General features: G+C 34.3%; 1 protein-coding gene across 4 annotated transcripts in view; it reads left to right on the top strand.

Moving 5' to 3' along the window:
- The window catches only part of SPOCK3 (SPARC (osteonectin), cwcv and kazal like domains proteoglycan 3), a 479,792-nt gene that overhangs the window by 305,297 nt on the left and 150,800 nt on the right, over positions 1-23,695 (top strand). For all 4 annotated transcript variants that reach the window (XM_021698836.1, XM_021698837.1, XM_021698838.1 and 1 more), the window contains one exon: positions 9,856-9,970. In XM_021698836.1, coding sequence (XP_021554511.1) covers positions 9,856-9,970 — 115 coding nt within the window. The remainder of the gene's footprint in view (positions 1-9,855; positions 9,971-23,695) is intronic.

Consider the following 23,695-nt stretch of genomic DNA (forward strand, 5'->3'; position numbering starts at 1 on the left):
GAATGACTGAGAATGGAGATGAGAAAGATTTCGGGAGGTATTGGCAGGTGCTTTGCTTGGGAGGTTCAGGAGCTGGTGCCATTCCTTTATCTTTCTGATAGACTTTTCATTTAGGTGAAGCAGAGTAGAGAAGGAAATGTCTAGGGAAAGGAAAATCCAGCAGTTAAGTTTAAGCATATGCAACCCTTTGGGAAAACCATACAAGGGCACATTCCTTGAGGAGGAAAGAAATAAGGGTGGTTCTGAAAGACAAAAGATCATTAATTTCTCTCCCTCCACCATTTCTCTCAGGGTCTAAGGTGTTCCCTCCCTTTGTGCTGAGGTTGTTGCTCTCCCTCCATAAACACAAAATTAGTGTGCCCCATTACAGAAAGTAAAATGCCGCATTTCTTCCTCTCAACCCCTAAACTCTATACGTAAATATTTCACCTATAGGAGTCCAGTCCAGCAGGGACAAGGGAAGTAAAAGAGAGACACATTGTGTTCCCAACTTCTAGCTGCATGGACTACCGTCAGGGGACTTACTGAGCAGTGTGATCCAGGACCATGTTAATCCAACAAGACAATCCAGGTGGCTGAGTCAGAATTAAGCTTGAATTTCCAAGGTCCCCTTTGGACAAGCTGTCATCTGCAGGGGTACAGCAACGAGGCCAGCCTGAGGTTGCTATTAGAAGAAGGAAAGAAAAAGCCTGAATATCTGAAAAAGGTATCTATAACCTCTTTTCATCCTGTTAATTAGTAAGGGACCCGCTGAGAGGGTAAGTTTCCTTTCTGGAGACAGCAAAATTCAGTGACCAAACTGCTTTGCTAAAGTGAGGGAGGCAGAGTCAGAAACCTTTTTGAGATTTTTGAAGAGACCATACCAATGCTTACACTATCAGATGCCCATGGACAGTAAAGGGACATGGAAGGTCTGTTTGTTACCTTACTTGTCAGCCTGTTTAGTAACTTTATGATAAAAGCTGCACTGTTGTCAGGCTACAAATAGTCCAAAAAGTCAAACGTATGATGCATGTTGGTTTCACAGGACGAAATGACATAGCCAGAGTCAGCAGATGGAACTGGAATAGGAACAGCATGACCTGAAAAAAGTACCAACAGAGACTTATAGCTGAAAGGGTTCTTTAAGGTAGTGGGGCCTGAAAGGTCAGGAGTATGACACAGCTTGTTGGACACCTTCTAAATAAGCCTGTTAATTTGGCTGATATAAAGGAAGAAGTAAAATATCCAAGGGAGGAGTATACTCTTTTCAATACCCCAAAAGCCCAGTTAGGTGCTGGGACTGCTTTTTGGCAGGGATGACCAAAGAGATAACAGTTTTCCTTCACTATCGGTGAGACTGAGCATTGTGAATCCACCCAAATAGTCCTAAAAAAACTTTACTTAGCAAATGGGCTTCTGAATTTTGTCAGGAGTTCATTCAGCCATTCTTGCTGACAGAAGTATAATAATATTGCAGTCAGAGTCTTTGGGACTGAAGCTTCTGACGTTCCAAAAACAGGACATCATCTGTACAGGGAACATTAGAGTTTATAAGTATGCACTGGTGGCAAATGGCAAGAAGTTTTTCCCACTAGAAAATTGTTGGCTCTTGGATCCTTCTTGACACTTATCAGACAGCAAAGTATAAACATATAGCACATCAACACCTACTACACATTCAGATGTAGAAGCAACAGCAACATGCACTGGATTGGTCCAATAATCCCCACAAGAAAGGTCATGTTGGCTTACCTTCCGTATTGTAAGTATGCCCAAACCCCATCAGTTGAATCTAAGTTCACCTTCCCCAACAGAACCAGGCGTGACGGATGGTGTTTGCATCCAACATAGCCACAGAATTTTGAATCTCTCACCTACCCCAAAGTTCTTCAGTACATTTGGATGAGTGTGCATGGCCTCTGTCTCATTTGGAAATAGAGAAACCTTGACCCTAATATCAAGATAACACTACATTCCTCCTCCTGCCTGGAGGCTAGTGAGCAATAACCAAAGCACTATTTGAACAGTTTCAGCCAATCCTACTTCTTGCTGCTCAGGCTCAGAACTTTCAATAGCAGATAGAACAATGGGTGATCCTTCTTCCACTTTTGGTTCATGACTCAGGTGAGAGCATTCAGAACATTTGCTACTGGATCATGGACAATCTTCTCATATCTTCTGATCTGGTCCATGGGGCTTAGTGTCCTTTCACTTCCAGAAAGCCATATCTCTGTAAGCATCCTATCCTCATTGCCAAAAGAACTGTGAAAGGTCTGAGATTTTTACCCTACATGCAAATACATGCCCTAGTTTATGAATACTGGCAGAAGACCTAAGGCTCGGGTCAGAAACAAAGCAACTTATTACTTATGACACAAGGAGAACAATGTTTATATTTGCATCAATTCTCCTTTCCCCGTAAGTCCCACAGGGCAATGCAGAGTACCCCAGTTGGATGTTCCACACACATTGGGTTTGTATCACAGCTAAAGAAATCTGGATATTTCACAATGGGCTGCAAACAAGCCTGCTCAAACTTTGCTTATTGGGAGACATTATTTTAATTTTACTGGGAAACAAACATATCTGCCCTTTCTTCCAGATAGGAGGCAGAATTATCTCTACCTTGCAAGGATATTACCATACAAACAAAATTGAAGATACAATACCAAACAAAAGGCTATCAAATGCTCCTAAGATGTACAGAAACACAGGAGATCTGTAGGGACTTGTCTTCCAAGACTACAAAATAGTAGGATAGCTCTACGGTGTCAGAAAAACTAGATTTCCCAATAAAAGTCATAGAAGATGAAGAGGATTACTACAAAATGATTATCATGTTAATTCATCTAGAAAATCTAATAGAATAAATTCAATCTTGTATGTATATAATAAAATGGTTTCAAGATCTGTAAAGCAGTTTCTACAGGGAGACATTATCAAATCTCACTCACACATCACAAGATTCCAGCACTCTTCTCTTAGTAATTAGTGGAGCAGCTACAGGGAAAAAAAAAAGTTGGATTCCTTTCTTCCCCTCCTTGGCCCAAAGGTAGTGGATCCATTGCACAGTGGTGGATAGACAAAGTTTGAACTTTGTAATATGGCATGGAAGTGTGGGGTATTTACTGGGGAATGTTCCTGGAATTTCTATGCTGAAGAGATGGCTAAAAAGCTGTGAGATTATTCTCTTGGGCAATTAAGAAAATAGAGTGATCATATAAGTAAATCTATGTTTCTGATTGTTGGAGAAAGTACTTACAAACATGGAAAATGGGAGGCTGGAAAGAATCCTGAGATGTTGGATTGGAATTGGAGGTATCAGTATGTACTCATGTTGAGTTGTGGTTTTTTGTTGTTGTTTTTTTAGTCTTAAAAATGTATAGATTTTCTTACATATTTTATATATTTTAAGATATATCTTAAAGTATATGTAGAGAGACACACTTGGAATTAGTTATTGATATATTTGTATGCGTGTGTATCCTAGAAAGATACTTGTTTATTTATAATATTTAAGAAATTATTAACTTCTGAAAGGTTAACTAGTTTGCTTCCACTATCTATGTCTCACCTTATCCTTGTTGTTTTTTCCTTTTTATATTCACCTTTCCTATATAAACTCATCCCTCATAATGTTTTGATCACCCCAGTTAGCAAGTCCATCCTCTTTTCCATAGTCAACATTGCCAGGATTCTTCATTTCCAAAGGTGTATGATGAGCTGTGGTCTTAGATGCACATGTATTCCTGTAGTGAGTCAACAGGGGGCATTCTGGAAGTAATGTCTCCCAGGTTACTCCCTCAGGTTTACTCAAGAGGAATACTTTACACAGTGGAAAAACTAAGTTTTATGTGATTCTATCTTTTTGTCAAAACTAAGTGCACCACTGTTTCCCTATCTTTCCCTTCCAGCACATTCCAATTATCACTGCTACCAGTGCATGAAACTGTTTAGGGGCTATAGACCATTAGTACATAATTTTAAATAGGTTCTTGGTATTTATTAAGCATAATAAACAAGAAATTTCCTCAAGCTTTATGTTCATTGAAATAGTTAATATAAAAATTTAAGTGTGCTAACCCCATAGACGTTGAAATGTATGCCCAAGCTACCACACCTTAGTATTTGTGTGTTTGTATAATTGTTAAAGTCATTGAAAACTTTGAGGTCTTCAAGGTCTTTTCTCTTGTTAGCTAAATTCAACTTTCTGTCCTGAATCTTTCATCTCCTTGTGTGTTCTTTTAAAATACATCCCTTGTTACTTATTGCCATTCTTTTAATTTGTTTTTTATTTTTTTATTTTTTTAAGATTTATTTGAGAGAGAGAGAGAGGGAATGCTCCAGTGGGAGGGGCAGAGGGAGAGAATCTTCAAGCAGACTCCCTGCTGAGCACAGAGCCCCACGCTGGGCTCAATCCCATGACCCATGAGCTGAAATCAAACAGTCAGATGCTCAACTCACTGAGTCATCCAGGTGCCATTCTTTTAAAAAAATTCACTGCCGTTTATATCTGTAAAAATAATTTCTTATCATATATAACTCTAATTTTTTGGAGTACTTAGTATTATGACCTTCTATTTTCATCCATTTCTTAATTATTTTTCACTATCTTGCACCCTTCTGGGAAAGTTTGAGTTGTTATCTGTCAATGCCCATATTTTATACTAACATAAATAATGAAAATAAAAATCAAAGTAAGTTAAAATGACTTCATTAATGTCATGTATATATTATATCATCATCAATGTGGTTTTTTTTTTAAAGATTTGATTTATTTATTTTCACAGAGAGAAAGAGAGAGAGTGAGAGCAAGAACACAAGCAGTGGGAGTGGAGGGGGGGGAGGCAGGCTCCCTGCTGAGCAGAGAGCCCGACGTGGGGCTCGATCCCAGGACCCTGGGATCATGACCTGAGCTGAAGGCAGACACTTAATGGCTGAGACACCCAGGCGCCCCAAACAATGTATTTTTGTAGGCTTTGTTTTAATTGAAACTTTTACTCATAATTGAAAGCAACATTTGTCTGGAATAATCTAAACAACAATTTTGGTTTGATGAAAAATTTAGTACAACCTATGAAAAGGAAATAATTATAAAATAAACACACTGTGTTTTTTATTCTTAAAATTTTTAAATTTATTACCAGATTTTGCAGTTTAAGATACCTGTTTACAATGACAGCCTAACAAGGAGGAAAATGCATATATGAACACTGCATTGTGCACACAGATCACAAAATCAGAGACACTTAATAACATATGATCTTATAACTCAACCAAATCAGTCAGTCATATAAACAACAGTAAGGTTTTTTGTGTGCATATATTCACATCTCAGCTGAGGTGAGGGAATACACAATCCTAACATTCTAGGACTACACTGGATTTAACTGAGTTTAAGGCAGAATTTAATATAGCCATCCCATGTACATACTCAGGTACTCTTCAGAGAGAAACCATCTGAAACACAGTACTGCATCAGTTCTGAGTCCATAATCCATGTGTCAAGTTGCTTTCTCCTTGGTATGTTCTCATGTTGCACTGTAAGATATTGTTAGGTCTGTGGCAAATGAGAAATTTCTTTTGATATTTTGAGATGTGTTTAATTTGGGGAGAAAAGTAAAATATACGTAAAAATAATTCTTGTTTGGAAAATCAGAGATATATTGATTCAAAAAAATAATATACATTTGTTGCTTATTTTTTCCTGGCTGTTCTCCTTAGTCAGATAGTTTAGTTGCCAACCAGTGCACTATTTTAACTGGATCATGACTACATGACAGGGATTATAAATTTTTGAACCTGGGTTAAAGAGTCCTTACCATCCTCATGTCATCTCATCTCAGCTTAAAGTCAACTAGTCTTAATAATACTCAATTTCTAGACGTCTGATAGAAACATTTTGAAGTGTAAGGGGAAACTGACTTGCATATTTAACCTTAAAGATTGCTTAAATTAAGGACTTTAATGTTCTCAGGACTCTGTTGGTCCTTTCCTCATTTTGATTTTCTTTAATAGTATCTGTGCTCACATCTCTAGTGTTGTCCCTGTAAAGGATCTACTTCTCTCTCCTCAGATCTGAATAAAAATGTAGGAAGATGAGTTTAACCTGCCTCATGTCACAGGACTTTGACCCTGTGGTAAGAGGTATGCTATAACATTGGTATGTAAAATTTAGTTTCCCAAAATACAATTTCTGGTGAGAAAAGGAGACATTTGTCCAATAGAAAGGGGGTGTTATTTATTAATGAAAAGTAGAGTGACAAACAGAGACAACAATGGGGTAGTGTCCACTTTAGTGCATAGGGTTGCCAAAGGTTTTTGCTATGCTTAACTCCCTGCTTGTTATTTATGCTACAATAATAACATGAGCATGTAATTGGTAAATCCCAACATATGAATGGATTCAAGTCTAAATCACGTCTTTTTTTCCTCCTCGGGTTGTCTTTACATGGGAAACACCAGAGTGGGGATCAGAAAAACTCAAGTGAAGGACATGTACTTGCAGAAGTGTTAGCTACAGCAGACTATGAGAAATTCTATTCATGAGAGCTCAGATCATGTCTAAGATATTGGTTGTCTAAGGTATTAAAGATGTATAATGTGATAAATTAGTCCAAGGTAGATTGAAACAAACCCTAAAAAAAGTGATTCATAATATTCCAAATTCCCAATTTATTTTTTCACTTGAATCAAAATTTTTATCACTACAATAAGAAGCAGAACATTGTTGCTATTTTTAGCTACTGCTAATTATATACTTGTTCTACATGAGAAGCACTATAAAATAGTGCTCAAATCCCATTTTAGCCATGCATTTTTGATCAGTTGCATAAAGTTTTCTAACTTCATTTGAAATACTTATTTAAAAAAAATATACCTATCTTACCTCATTGATCAAAATATAATGCATCAAACACTGTAGGGATACCTCAGTGAAAGTCATCATTTATAAGCTGTATATTTTGTTGTTTTAGCTGATTTGTCTTGTCTGTTTTTTTTTTTTTTTTTTTTCCTGGATAATTTAAGTACTTGTAGCTGGTAGTTTATTTATGCCATTTTTTTTTTTTATCTTATTGCATTACTTTAATGAATGACCAAGAAAAAATTCCTAAGGAAATATGGAAGGGATCCTGAGAGTCTAGTTAATTATTCATTGTCCAGAGCTAAATCAGGACACTATTGACATTTGAGGTCAGATAATGCTTTATTTTGGGGGGGCTGACCTATGTCTTGAAAGATGTTTAGCAGCATTTCTGGCTTCTAGTAAATGTCAGCAGCAATCCTTCCTTCACAATTATAACAACCAAAAATGTTTCCAAATGTCCCCTGGGGGCAAAATCACCCCAACTGAGAACCTCTGATTTAAGCCATCCAACAAGGCCACGGTGGTTGCATTATCTTAAAAATCTGTAATAATAGCCTGTCCCAGCATTTATTACCCTGATACGTGGGGTCTTTTCTATGAGCAAACCAGACCTCTCCTATAGTAAGATCATATTTTCTTCTTTGATCCTGTGATTAAACAAATGACTTTAACTTACTTTCCCTGACAAGTGTCAGCTTTGCCCATTGAAAAATCATTTTGCAGTCTTGCTTTTCACAGTAACTCCTAACTGAAGTATTCTCAATGCTCAGGGTCTTAGATAATCAGGAATGCATTAATCATGTCTTTCTCTACAGAATTTCCATTTTTTGGTAATTATAAACTAATGAGCATGCCCTTTATGTGATATTTTAGTTCCCTTATACCTTTATAAATATTTCAGCTTTGTGATAATTAAGTAAATTGAATGTCATCAATTAGAAATTCAATCAGTGGGTGTAGCTAAAAAATATTTTAAAATAGTACTTTTAATGTCCTAATATTCTTTGAATAAAATTCTTCATGATGATGTTTTTGAAAAGCAATGCATAAGTAAATAAAACTAAATGGTTTTCTAATTATAGGGAGTAGATTCTTATACCTATAAACATGGGGTGGATTTGCTATCCTTCTGATTCTGTTGGTCTTTACAGAAATGTACACAGAAAAAAAAGAGTTTGGTAGAACCATTCTGAAAAAGAAATTGTTTTATTTATAAAGTAATCCTTTTCTAAGCTATAATTTCATCACATACAAATTTTAGACAGCTTAGAAAATTTTTGTTATGTCAAAGAAAGTTATCTAAGAGGTGAAACTTTTTAAACTCGCAAGTCATGCATTTTTGTTGTTCATTCAGTTATTTTCAGGCTTTCATTTTCTTTGAATAAAAAAAATCACTTTTAAAATAAACCACATTTAGGGGCGCCTGGGTGGCTCAGTTGGTTAAGCGACTGCCTTCGGCTCAGGTCATGATCCTGGAGTCCGGGGATCGAGTCCCACATCGGGCTCTCTGCTCAGCAGGGAGTCTGCTTCTCCCTCTGACCCTCTCCCCTCTCATGTGCTCTCTCTCTCTCTCTCTCTCTCTCATTCTCTCTCTCAAATAAATAAATAAAATCTTTAAAAAAAAAATTAAAAAAATAAAATAAAATAAACCACATTTAGAATGTAAATGAGTATGGCATAACACATCTTTGAAGGGAGATAACATATTATCAAATTTTAAAATTTAATATTAGCTATAATTAATATTGACTTTTGGCTTTGTCTGTTCACATACCATTTACAATTGTTCTTGAACTTTTCTTAAATTATGTCATGAGCCAGAATTTTCATATGACCAGATCCAGGGTTCTGAAATACTAAGTTAGAAGAAGTTAGAGTAAAAAATATTACATCTGAGGTTTCAAAGTTTTATATAACTTATCTGGCTTTCATTAAAGTGCTCATAATTTCTTATCTATTTCTACTTTTCATGAGCCATTAGGCATTTTAATTACATTTAAAATGTATTGTGATTTTACAAGTCAAAATCATTTCCTTCAATTACTGAAACATTGAATAATAATAAAAAAATGATTTTTTGAAAGAGTTTATTCCTCTAAAAAGGCCCACCAAGCCACTACATATATATTCTAAGTGTAATAATTTTAACTCATTTGTTGAAAGGCTAGTTATGAATTTTGCTTGTCCATTAGAGAGTTATTTGACAAAGAAAAAATGTTGTACAGATATGAGTAATCTGATTAGTCATTGGGTATATTCAGTGCTTCTTGGTATCAGCTGGAGCTGAATTAAATTAGTCACTGGTGCATTTGTCGATTGGAGCCAGAAAGTCTGCCCTAATATTTAATTTTAAAATAATTTGCACTGAGTAAATTTATGGACATAGCCACTAAAGAAATCACATTACTTCAGAATTAGCAAGATCTATTTCTTTTAGAGTAGGAAGGTAATTATTGCCTCTTAAAAGATGGAGTAGGTTTACAATTTTTAAATCATGTCAAATTGTGCAGTTCTGAAATATTAACAATGAGTTAAGGATAATCAGGCTTAAAATGCTACAAAGAGTAATGTTTACAAAGAAAATCAAAACAAAATTAAGCTAAACTAAAGAAAACAAAACAAAACTTCATGTGCCATAATAATTTTGACTGACTAATTTCATTCAGACTCTGTTAACATCTGAGAGCCCAGTTCGTGGTAGCTACTGCGCTAGGAAAACCGCCTGTTTAATTCTTAAAACTCTGTAGATTCAGTGTTATTATTCCAATGATCCATATGAGAAAATCAAGGCTGAGAACATTTAAGAAACTAACTCCAAATGCCACATTTAGGAATTAGTACTCATAGAGTTGAAATCAGGTGTAATGCTCTTCCTTCCATACTAGTCATCTGTCTTTTCCGTAGCATGTGTAATAGAATCACCAGTGTGCTATTGTCCCTTTCTTTACTTTGTATTGAGATAACTAAATGTATCTAAATAACTATTTTTTTCTCTTTGTATACAGTGCAAACTAGAGTATCAGGCATGTGTCTTAGGAAAACAGATCTCAGTCAAATGTGAAAGACGTTGCCCATGTCCTTCAGATAAGTCCACAAGTACAAGCAGAAATGTTAAGAGAGGTAAGTGATGAAAATTTATTTATAGATTTGCATTTGTTTTTGCTATTAAAATGTTTTGCAATAAATGTTGTCATTAAATACAAAATGAAGTTTACTACCTAACAGTAATTACATTGTAAATGAAGTTTTTTTTTTTTAAGTCTCAAGTATTATAGCAAGTAATATTTTTCTACAGATTTCTATTTATCTTGATAGTAACAGCTGGATGTTTCTTTTCTACATGTTCACCACATAGAGGAAATCTAAAGCAATGCCTTCTATAAATTATTGTGTCTAAAATGTGTTTGACATTCCTTTTTATTCTTTTGGAGCTAGTCAGTGGTAAAGTGGTAAGTAATAGAGTAGTTTGATCAGATGTGAAACTAGTCAGTTAGTACAATCCTTTTAAAATAAAAATGTCTACCCCATATATTGTATGTGTGTGTGTGTGTCTATGTGTAAAATTTCATAATAGAATGATTTCATAAATTAAACTTTCTTTTGATTAGGCCTGGAGTCCTTATATCTTTCTTTTTATTGGTTTGATGTCTACTAATAAAATAATGAAATACATTTAACTCCCTATGTGTTATTGTATACGATTTGATCTTTTGTAGATTATTTATTGTAGTTTACACAGTATTACTTACATGTTTGAGATACTGTTTATGCCTTTAAAAATATCTCTATGGCTGTTTCATTTCCTCACAGCTATAGATAAGGAAGGAAATGTAGGGAATAGATGTTCCTTTAAGTCAAAGACTATTTTACAGAGCATCATCATGATTTATCATATATTTTGCAACCATATGAATCTTGTAATTTAATAGTAATTATTGTGGGTTCTCAACACAAGAATTGAGTTTTGTTGTCTTTTCTTATGAAAAATAACAAATAACTGATTTGCAGATAGGAAAAATCTTAGTGAATATGAAGTTCATTTGATATAAAGTACGTATTTTGTTAAGCATGGTATACTTGGTATTCCATGTTATAGTGCTATGATAAATATTTAGTACAGGGCGCCTGGGTGGCTCAGTTGGTTAAGCGACTGCCTTCGGCTCAGGTCATGATCCTGGAGTTCCAAGATCGAGTCCCACATCGGGCTTCCTGCTCGGCGGGGAGTCTGCTTCTCCCTCTGACCCTCCCCCCTCTCATGCTTTCTCTCTCTCTCATTCTCTCTCTCAAATAAATAAATAAAATCTTTAAAAAAAATATTTAGTACAGATAAAGGTTTTCTTTTAAGTTTTTATTTAAATTCCAGTTAGTAAACATACAGTGTAATATTAGTTTCTAGTGTACAATATAATGATTATAAAAGTTTTGAACTTTAACTATACTACATAGATTGGTCTTTACTCATTAATATTTCAGATAATTTAAAAATGAAAACCTATGTTATCATATTACCTTTAATAAGACAACTAAGTCAACTTTAATACTCAAAAATAAATTGACTTGCGAATTCATGGTGAGCTAGTGCTCGAACATTAGGCAATGTGCATGCACAAAGACAACATGTGATGGAAGAAAAGGTCTAAGCTGCCTTCCAAGAGCCCTGTTCTTTAAGCCTCACCTTTGTTCCTTACACCAGCCTATGTCCAGCTTCAGAGCTTGCTTCCTTCTGAATTCCCCACCCCACCATTTCCCCAATCCACTCTTCTAGCATAGTCCAAATTAGGATATTCGGCATGACCTTGAATATATTAATCAGCCCCCATATAATTAAGAGCTAATTACAGTTTTCCTTCAACTGAACTACTTTAATATCTCTGCCTTCCTCATACCCACTCCCTATTTATATAATCGAATACATTTTCCTCTGAAAATCATTTCAGGTGCAAAGTAAATCCTACCTTGGTATTCAACATCCATGTCTCATTCTTTTCATTGGAGGCTATTAAGAACAGTTGAAAAGGAGTATCATAATTAGCGTATTCCTCTAATACATCACACTCTTCAACAAGGTTTCCCTTCAATAAGATTCCCTGCTTTTGAACTTACTTTTGAATGAGAAGATATGTTTGATGTTGATCAATTTATCCTGTCCTCCCACAAACTGCAAAAGGAACTTAATATGCTTTAAATATGGAAGGTTAACACATTTGAGAAGAGGATTCCTTGTGAGTAAACAATGATTATGTTTCACGTTGCTCAGATTCTCTGGATGACGTTTATATTAGTATGTCCAGAAGGAAACTTTTCTTAAAGTCATATCGTCAGGGGACAAAGATCATTTGTGTTCAATAGTGTGTGGAAAGAGAGGTAAGAAGAATTTAAAATAATCCTGTTTTGATGGATTGTCAGGGCAAAGTGAGTACAGGATTTTGCTAGCTGCTGTGGAAAAGCAGTACAGAAAATGGTGAATGTCATTTCTACTCAGTGCCAAAGGCCAAGAGACATGGGAAATGTAAAACTTAGTTCAGTATCATTTCTAATCTTTCAACTGTCATTTATATTAGAAGCATACCTTTGATAGACTGACTTTGGCAGTGCAGGAAATTCTGTTTAATAGCATCTCTGTTTTAGAAGTGTGAGGAAGAAATTACCCACAATGAAATAGTTTTTAAATCTTTCTGACTTCCTACATTTGAGGTCAAATTGACATCATATTATGTTTTTACTATATTAAAGCAGAATAAATTCTTCAAAGCTACTTATAATCTATAAAAACTAATAAATTGCATTTCCTTTATGGAGTCGAAAAAATTAATTTCTCCTTTGTTCTCCTAATGTATTCAATAATGGATATGCACAAATTGGTCCAAGTATATACAGTCAAGTAACAAAAATAAAAAAAAAAATAGCTTACATTTTTGAAATTCCAGATTCTGAATTTCCATAGGTAAATAAGTATACCGTAACCTCTTCAATTGTTAATGATACATTTTTCTGTTTTTCAAACTCATAAAATCAAGATTACAAAGGCCATATGCTTCTAGGTTCCTATAGGGTATTACTTTCTTCACCCTAGTCACCATTTTTTTTTTTAACGTTTATCATTTGGTCACAAACACAGAATGATTATTTGGAAGGTTAATCAACTTCATTCAAAGACTTTTGACATTTCAGATGAATTTTAAAGCTAATATATTTTATATAGCCAGGTTAATATGAAATTCATGGTTGTGATCATGGTCTAGGAAGAGATCATTTTCCATAGAATTTGCATATAATATATAATGCAGTCCTAAATCTTAGGAGGGATTTGCAGGACCAAAGATCAAGAGCAATGGAAAGGACCTTAGAAAGTGTTTATTTTGCCATTGGTAAATCCAAATTCAGAGGAATATACCCTAGAAGTATCTTAGATGATCTACACGGCGGTGGTATGTAAACACAGTAAACTTTAGACCTATGATATTCCATGTTTTCCATTAGGTTATTCACTTGACTGGCTAGATTCAGAAGACCCTTTAAATGACATTTCTTTTTAGTTTCAAATTTGAGTATTCTAATCTCCCAAATACTTTTTTTTAAAATAATTATGTGTCTATATAGCTATTATGGTTTTGTATTTCTAATCTCTTAAAAATTTTATTAATTTTAAATATCACTTTAATGCCCTTTACCCTCACCCCAACATGCATCTAAACACACACACCTTCATAAACTGAAATACTGAGTTGGAGTGGAGACAGAAAGAGAAATGGAAGAGAACCCATATAATATTTCAATATTATCAAAAAGATAAAAGAAAAGAAGTGTTGATGAGGATGTGGAGGAAAGGCAACCCTTATACATTGTTGATGGCAATGTAAATTGGCACAGCCATTGTGGAAAATAATATGAGCTTCCTCCAAACACTAAAAAAGAACTACCATATGATCGGCAATACCACTTTTGGGTATATATCCAAGAAAATGAAATCAGTATCTCAAAGAGATGTCTATATTACCATTCTCACTACAACATTATTTACAAGATATGGGAACAACCTAAGTATTCATTGATGGATGAATAGAGAAATTGTGATATGTAATATTCCATTCAAGTATATACTAAAACAGAAGATTCTGCCAAATGCAGCAACATGGATGTACCTGGACAACACTATGCTAAGTGACATAAGCCAGAAGAAGAAAGAGAAAAACTGCATGATCTCTCTTATATGGAGAATCTTTAAAAAAGTTGAATACATAGAACCAGAGAGTAGAAAAGTGGTTACCAAGGGTTAGGAGATGTGGGAAGTGGGGGAGAGGCTGGTCAAAGGGTGTAAAATCACAGTTATGAAGGTTGAATAAGGCTAGAGATCCAAGGTTCCGCATGACTACTGGTTAATAACACCATTTTGAATACTAGAGACTTGCTGAGAGAATAGATGTCAGGAGTTCTCACCATACACAACACACACACAAAATGGTAACTATGTGAGGAGGTGACATGTAAATTAGCTTGACTGGGTGATTTATAGAATGCTAATAAAAAAATACCAGTTTGTTTTTTTTGGTCTTGTGGTTCATAGTTTCCATTACATCCTCACCTGCATTTTTTTGTACAACTTAAGTTTCCTTTTATCAAAAATTGGGACTCTTGTAACTCAATCTATTTCTCTTTTAGCTTCATTCTCTAAGAGTATCAGAATTAAATAGATGCTCATTCACTGTAACTATTAGCCTGCATACTAGACTTGCTTTCTTCAGTTTTGATTGTAAATGTGTGTGTGTGTGTGTGTGTGTGTAACTCTTTTACAGAACTTCTTTCTGTTTTATGTGGTGTTGTCCTGTGGGGTAGCATAATTTATTGGCTAAAAGTATAGATTGTAGAATAGTTCTGCACTGGGTGTGTAACCTTTGGCATCATATTTAAATTTATGTGTCTCAGTTTTTTCATCTGTAAAATAGGATATATATAAATTGTAAAGATTTATGGGTGTATTTCCTCAAATTAAACCATCTTTGAATCTTTATATCATTTCAATTGATGACACTTGTTAAATGCTGTTGAATTCTAATAAAGTATATAATTTTTCATACATTGTCATTTTAAATTTTATTTTTTATGCTTTTTTTTATCAGATTGGGTACAAAATGCTTGGAGAGTTTTCATTTCTTTAGTTAATAGTATTTATACACTGGAAATTAACTGCATTGAAAGTTTGTCATAACTCAGCGGTTGAATTCTGTCGCCTAGGAGCTATTATTGGTTATTTTCTTTGATAAATCTTTCACATTCTTTTCATAGCTACTGGTCTTTGCAGAGTGTGTGTGTGTGTGTCTGTGTGTGTGCATGTATCTTTTTCATACAATTATGCTAATTTATGCTTTCTCAAATAAATATCTGCTTATTTAGATTTTAAATATATTAACCTAATTATCCAGGATACTGTTTTTGTCAACTAAAAACACCCTCTCTGGTCATTTAAGATCTTCAGGAAAATTATATTTTTAACTACAACTCCAAACACATTTGTTAACACCCATACCTTCATTCCTTCATTGTTTTTGCGATTATAATTTTGTGGAGTTTATTTAAAGATTCTTGAATTCTTCAGTACTTGCTTTTGCTACTTAGTTTATATCAGAATTTGTGTGTATTAGTGTTAAGTTGGCACTATAGGACTAGAAAGTTAGAAGAAAGCAGTTTTGATTCATATGTTGTTGCCGAAGGCAACGTAAAAACATATTTTTCAAACATTGAGCCTTGGTATCAGCCACACATTTTTAAGCACAATGGGTTTAACAACAAAGTACAAGGACACTCTGCTTGCTTTTATTCTTGCTTGGGACCCACATCAGGCACAAGGTAAAGAAGACATTGTTCCGAGTCCCTCTTGTATCAGAGATCATTATGCCCATGAAAGTCACATGTGGAGTCAAAGATCATCCAACAACAGAAACAAAAAGAGCTCTTCTTTTAATGAAACATACCTCATCCAAGACTTATTAAAATGTTTTGAAATACATGTGGGGAGCTATAGATTTATAAAGTCTTCAGTTGTCTCTTGACATGCTAAACTAGAAAGTTTGATAGGTTTAATCCACAAAAAGATAAAATACGAGGATGAGTTCTGTGTTCTGACACAGTCATTTTTTCTCTATTCACTTCATTGCTCTGGATCACGTGGAGCCCTCTTAAGAAACATAATTTACTTAATTACTGTGCTATGATTATAACTGAATTTAGTTAAAAAAAGAACATTGAGTAAGAACTTATTTATGCTTTCTTCCAATTGGCAAAAAAATATATAGTTTTACCATTTATTTCTCAGATGGACTTTAAAAAGTCCCCTTTATGATGGAATGAATTTTCAGTAGGAAACAGTTTAACATCAGTGTATTAATATGCTCTTAGAACACACAAACTTCTCCATGAAAAATAATATTCATAAATGGTAAGTTCTTCCATAATTTTACTTTCTTAGATTCATAGAAAAATAAAATTAAATAAAATTACTGGGTAGTGTTAAATGATAATTTATAATAAAAATGAAGCTTAATCTTTTGGAATATTTAAAAGATGTTTCTGGATTAAAATTGATATTTCTTAAAAAACAGAACATAACCCAGAAAGAGACTTTTTAAAGTTTATTTTTAATTGAAATGTATGTGATACATAACACTATAAATTTAAGGTGTATACATGTTAATTTGATACATTTATATATTGTAACATTATTGATATTGTAGTGATAATTTGTACCTATCATGTTACATAATTATCATTTCTTTTCAGTGGTTAGAATAATTAAGTTCTAGTCTCTTAGGACATTTGATGATTATAATACAATATTGTTCTCTATTCACTATACTGTAAATTAGGTCTCTAAGACTTATTTACTATTCATTGCAAGTTTGTCCCCCTGAACAACACATATCCTATAACCCCAGCTGGTAACCACCATTTTACTCTGTTTGCTTTTCGATTTCACAAATGACTGATAACATACAGTATTTGTCTTCCTCTGTCTGACTTATATCACTTAGCATAAAATGCACTCAAGCTCCATTCATGTCATCACATATGGCAGGATGCCCTTCTTTCTTATGGCTGGAAAATATTCTATTGTGTATATATATATACACCACTTCTTTTTTACAGTATAGTTGACAATGTGACATTAGTTTCAGGTGTACAACATCTCTATAGGTTAGGCTCTGCTCAACAAAAGAATGTAGCTACCTTCTGTCATCATGTAACACCATTACAATATCACTTACTATTTTTGGAAAGGGATGGTTTTAAACATGGAGATAGCTGTAGCTCTTCCCTGAAGAAGTATTTTTTTTTGTGTTGTTATTTAGGTGATTGATTTCAAATTGTACACAAATACTTTATTTTCTGCATAAAATTATTGTAGGATTAATCTTTATCTTCCCTATAAATTATAGTTAAAAATTTTGTATCTTAAGTTTATGAAGCTGTATGTTATCAGGTATAAAAGCAAGGAGAGCCCTGTATTAGTTCTTAGGCCACCAAAGGACTATTTATACATAGTCTTTGTTTCACTCCTTTCAAGGGTATATCTAATTCATTATTTGAAAATAATTCTTTACAACATATAATATAAGAACGCTTTTTAAAAGCAGGAGTAATAGTCACAATATTTAACAACAAGTATGGAATGGGCCCCAACAAATCAGAACTGATACAAGTCCAATCAGAATCAATGTCCACTGTGATATGGTTTGCCTTCACTTATAGTTGAACATTAGAGACAACCAAAAGATGAAGCCAGACACTGCACATTTCTGGATTCAAAATGGATATGTTGAGATTGTTAAGAGTTTGATTATCAGCCAACACTTTTGCTGACATTTGCATGGTAAAATGTGTACATTTCTGTGTGTGTGTGTGTGTACATTTCTTGAAAGAACAAATAAAAATGCACCAAATAGAGGGATACTGTTATCCAAACTGTCTCCACACTTGAACCTTTATTATACTGGTCTCATCTTCTTTGTAGTTTAGAGACTTAAACCCTAACCCAGAAACCACATTCCATTCAAGCTTAGTTCAAGGAAGAAAATAAATAATAATTGCATAATCACAAATAAAGATATAAAATAATACTACTTCCAGTAATACACATGCCCACTGTCCCCCATCCACATAATATGTATCTAAAAAATTGTAATCTGCCCAATATTAAACAGTGTTGTTCTCCACCAATATTGAAGATAATGTAAGATTATGAGATATTGCTATTCCACTTCTAATATAGAATGATAATTTTTCCAAATGTGGAAGTGAGGTCAATTTTTTTGTATTTAGAACTCCTGAAAAATTCTTTTGTAAGTAAAGAAACCATAAAATATATTTAAAGTTAGCATCACATATTCTGAATAGTTCTTTGGAATAACATTTCAGAGTTTAAATTATAGTTTCTTTATGTAGCTTGCTAGCTTTTTCCAAAACTTTCAATGAGTCCCCAGGATCCTGATGATAATTTTAAGCCTCAAAATAAAAAAGGAAAGCAAAGTCAATGAAGTATTTATATAGTCCAAAAAAATTGATGTGGTATTTTGGAAGATAAGAAAAAAATAGACCATCAACTTTAGATATATATTTTTTTATAGAAGAAAGCATGAAGCCATATTGAATTAACCCCCCCAAATGAGAATATATTCTTTTTCTGTAGATTATATTTAGAATAAGTAATTTAGTTGAACTAAAGACACTGTGTGTATTACTCTGTATTTCTTTATTTGCTGATACTATTAATATTTTTGGTGAATTACTATTAGTGAATTTACTGAATATATTACTTTTTATCTTAGAAATAGAATAGGTTCTGTTAATTACATATCAAATTACCTACTTTGCAAGTGTCTAAAATGAGAAAAGAAAAAAAATAATACTACTGTGTGATGGATGTTTCTGTTCATAAATATGCCTATGTATTTTTTCAATTTCAAAATGCTTACAAAATTAAAATTATATTTCATTGTATTCTATATACCTCCACAACTAATATTAAAAGCATATTTTGAAGTTTTTCATGGTTTTTCTGGGGTTTTTTATTACAATGTATCTTTTCACTATTAGTTTGTTTAGTTTATTTGGAAATCATAGTTTAAAAGAGCATGAATAATGAATAACAAAGAAATATTTTGAGTAAATGTTTGGACAAACCAGTCTACAAAGATTTTCAGTGAGTTCAACATGTAGAGGAGAGGTTATATTTGGATTTTAAACATTGAAATAAGGATGTGTGAAGATTAAACATGAGAGTTCAAGAACGGAAAAGCAAGAGCAGTTGGAGGTTTGCAATAATTGAGGTGTGAGAGGATAGTGATTAAAGTATTAGGAATAAGAAGCAGGTGATGGATTCAAGAAATATTTTAGAATCAAAATGGTTAGGAACTTGTTGACTGATTGAATTTAGAGAAGGTGATGTGGCCAGCAGTCAATGACAACTCTTGAGAAGATTATGATCATAAAACCAAGATGGAAATTTGTAAAAATATCAAGTTTAGAAGGGAAAATCAGTAAGTCCAATATTAGACAGTATGTTTAAAGAGTCTAGGGTCCATCCAAATGTAGACACATTTGTGTTTACACATCTGAGGCAAGAGATCTGGTTTGGAAGAAACACTGGAGACCTATTGAGGTGTAAAAAGTGAGAGGTCTGGAAAAGACTGATAAGCACAGGCCCATAAGAGAAAGAGGAATCTATGCAAGGTTTAATGAGATGAGAATGAGAATCAGGAAAGAACAGTGTACCATAAACTGAAGGATTCTGCCTTGGAAGAGATAGTGAACTTGACTCCCAAATTTAGGAGGAATGTTCTGTGATATGAAGCTTAAGAAATGATCACAGACTTTGGCAATTAGAATATCAGTAGTGGTTGTAGAAAGATCAACTTCAGCATGTGCCAGTTAAATGAAACAATGCGGACAAATTACTTGGTGTATACAATTAGTATTCAATAAATATATGTTCCTTTTACTACTACTCATTTCCAATTCCCAACATATAATCCATTCCAGCCAATCTGGTGGGATTGAGAGAACACAACAAATATGTAGGATATAAAGCAAAAGGGTAAAAATAATATATATCTGACATCTATTATGTGCAAGGTACTTCGCCTCTGTCATTTCATTCACTCCTCACAACATGTAGGTATTATTGGTATACAAGTTGGACACAAGAGGAAACTGAAGGTCATAAAGTTAATGGATATATCCAACTTAAAATACAGCATACCTCATTTTATTTCAGTTTGCTTTATTGTGCTTTGCAGATATTATGGTTTTTAGATGGAAGGTTTGTGGCAGTCCTGCATTGATCAAGTCTACTGGTGCTAGTTTTCTAAAATCATTTGTTCACTTCAAGTCTCTATGTCACATTTTGGTCATTCTCATAATATTTCAAAGTTTTTTATTATTGTTATATTTGTTATGATTTGTGTGCAGTGGTCTTTGATATTACTAAGGTAATTATTTTGGAGTACCACAAACTGCATCCATATACAATGGTGAACTTAATTGATAAATGTGTGTGTTCTGACTGCTCCATTGGTTGCCTCCTGTCTCTCTCTCCTTGAGCCTCCTTCTCTTTCCCTAGACACAGCAATGATGAAATTAGGCTAATTAATAACTCTATGATGGCCTCTAAGTGTTCAAGTAAAAGGATGTGTCACATGTCTCTTACTTTAAATCAAAAGCTAGAAATGATTAAGCATCTTGAAGAAGGCATGTTGAGGGACAAGACAGGCCAAAAGCCAGACCTTTTGCACCAGTTAGCCAAGTTGTGAATGCAAAGGAAAAGTTCTTGAAGGAAATTAAATGTTCTATTCCAGTGAATACATGAATGATAAAAAAGCAAAACAACCATATTGCTCATAGGAAGAAAGTTTGAGTGGTCTGGGTAGAAGATCAGGGTAGTCACCACATTCCCTTAAACCAAAGCCTAATCCAGAGCAACGCCTTAATTCTCTTCAATTCTATGAAGGCTGAAAGAGGTGAGGAAGTTGTTGAGTAAGTGTTGGACTCTAGGAGAGGTTGGCTCATGAGGTTTATGGAAAAAAGCCATCTCCATAACAGGAAAGTGCAAGGTAAAGCACTTGCTGATGTAGAAGCTGAGGCAAGTTATCCAGAAAAGCTAGCTCAAATAACTAATGAAGGTGGCTACACTAAGCAACAGATTCTCAGTATAGATGAAACAGCCTTCTATGGGAAGAAGACGGCACCTAAGACTTTCATAGCTGGAGAGGAGAAGACAGTGCCTGGCTTCAAAGCTTCAAAAGACAGACTGACTCTCTTGTTAGGGGCTAATGCATGCGATGACTTTAAATGAGCAGAGACTTTGAAGCCTATGCTCATTGATCGTTTCAAAAATCACAGTGCCCTTAAGAATTATGCTAAGCTACTCTGTCTGTGTTCTATGAATGGAATAGCAAAGCCTGGATGATAACATATTTGTTTACAACATGTTTATTGAATATTTTAAGCCCATTGTGGAAACCTACCGCTCAGAAGAAAAGAATCCTTTCCAGATATGACCACTCATTGACAATGCACCTGATCACCCAAGAGCTTTAATGGAGGGGCACCTGGGTGGCTCAGTCCTTAAGCATCTGCCTTCAGTTCAGGTCATGATCCCAGGGTCCTGGGATCGAGCCCCGCCATCGGGCTCCCTGCTCGGCAGAGAGCTTGCTTCTCCCTCTCCCACTCCCCCCTGCTTGTGTTCCCTCTCTCGCTGTCTTTCTCTGTCAAATAAATAAATAAATAAATCTTAAAAAAAAAAAAGAGCTCTAATGGAGACAATGAGATTAATGTTTTCATGCCTTCTAACACTAATTCTGCAGCCCAGGGTCAAGAAGTAATTTTGACTTTCAAGTCTTATTTTTTAAGAAATGCATTTCATAAGGCCACAGCTTCCATAGATGGTGATTTCTCTCATGGATCTGGGCAAAGTAAATTGAAAACCTTCTGGAGAGGACTCATCTTTCTAGATGCCATTAAGAACTTTTGTAATTCGGGGCGCCTGGGTGGCTCAGTTGGTTAAGCAACTGCCTTCGGCTCAGGTCATGATCCTGGAGTCCCGGGATCGAGTCCCACATCGGGCTCCCTGCTCGGCAGGGACCCTGCTTCTCCCTCAGACCCTCCCCCCTCTCATGTGCTCTCTGTCTCTCTCATTCTCTCTGTCTCAAATAAATAAATAAAATCTTAAAAAAAAAAAAAAAAAGAACTTTTGTAATTCATGAGGTCAAAATATCAACATGAACAGGAATTTGAAAGAAGTTGATTCCAATCCTCATAGATGACATAGAAGGGTTCAAGACTTCAGTGGGGAAGTAAGTGCAGAGAAATAACAAGAGAACTAGAATTAGAAGTGGAGCCTGAAGATGTGACTGAATTGCTGAAATCTCATAATCCTACTTGAATGGATGGGAGTTGCTTCTTATGGCTGAGTAAAGAAAATGATTTCTTGAGGTGGAAACTACTCCTGGTGAAGAGGCTGTGAATATTGTTGAAATGACAACAAAGAATCTAGAATATTACATAAACTTAGTTGGTAAAGCAGCGGTAGGATTTTAGAGGATTGACTTCAAGTTTGAAAGAAGTTTTACTGTGGGTAAAATGCTATCAAACAGCATTGCATCCTACAGAGAGACTGTTTGTGAAAGAGTCAATTGATGTGGTAAACTTCTGTGTTGTGTTAAGGAATTGCCACAGACTCCCCAACCTTTGGTAATCATCACCCCAATCAATCAGCAGCCATCAACATTGAGGTAAGACCCTCCACCAATAGAAAGATTATGATTCACTGAAAGCTCAGATGATGGCTAGCAATTTTTAATAATAAAGTACATTGTTTTTTAGACATACTATTACATACTTAATAGACAATAGTATAGTACAAATATACCTTATTACATATGTACTAGGAAACCAAAAAAATTGATTTGACTCACTTTATGACAATATTTGCTTTTTTACAATGGTCTGGAACCAAACCTGCAATATCTCCAAGGTATGCCTATAGTTACCAGGTGTTTTTTCTGTTTCCCAAATCAACACTCTGCATATTTCTAAGAATAAAGAGACTAATTTCAACACAGGTTTGCCACCTTTGTAAACTTTGAATAAATCCCCTAAATTTGTTGGGCTTAACTTTTGTCAATTTAGAGGTAAAAGGAATGGACTAATATAATTTAGCCCTCATTAATACATGCTTGACACTTCAAACATTATTTCATTTAATCTGCACAAAATCCTATGAAGTGGATTATATTTGAATCCTCACTTTCAAGATGATTAATTTGAATCACGGAGAAGTAACCAGTCTAAAATCACATAGCTACTAAGTGTCAGAGTGAGGAATTGAAGCTATGCCTCCTGACCCTTAACTACACTGTCATTACTGGAGGCTATTAAGGTCTCTCGTCTATTATGGTCATATGTCATATGCTTTATCAATAACAGTATATATTTTGGATTATATGTGTAAATAACTTACAGTATTTGTATTATGTTATAGTTACCAAGAAGAAATAAAGAGTGACCTTTGTTTTCATAGTGAATTGAGTACAAGCAAATGTTTCTGTATACGTTTAAAAGAAGCAGTGTTTAAATCATTTTAGGTTGCTTGTTAAAAGTCTAAAATTTTATTGCCTCACTTCACCTACAGTCATAGCCATCTGCTTATAGTGTATATTTTCTGAAGCCAAATTTTCATAAAATATTATATAATAAACATTCTTAAAGACCAACCAGGAAACATACATCATTTAGTTTTTTTTTTTTCTTAGATGTTTTGTTTGTACTTTCTTTGGAAACATTTTTAATGCTTCC

Source organism: Neomonachus schauinslandi, chromosome 2 (assembly GCF_002201575.2).
Source record: "Neomonachus schauinslandi chromosome 2, ASM220157v2, whole genome shotgun sequence".
Classification (NCBI taxonomy): Eukaryota; Metazoa; Chordata; class Mammalia; order Carnivora; family Phocidae; genus Neomonachus; species Neomonachus schauinslandi.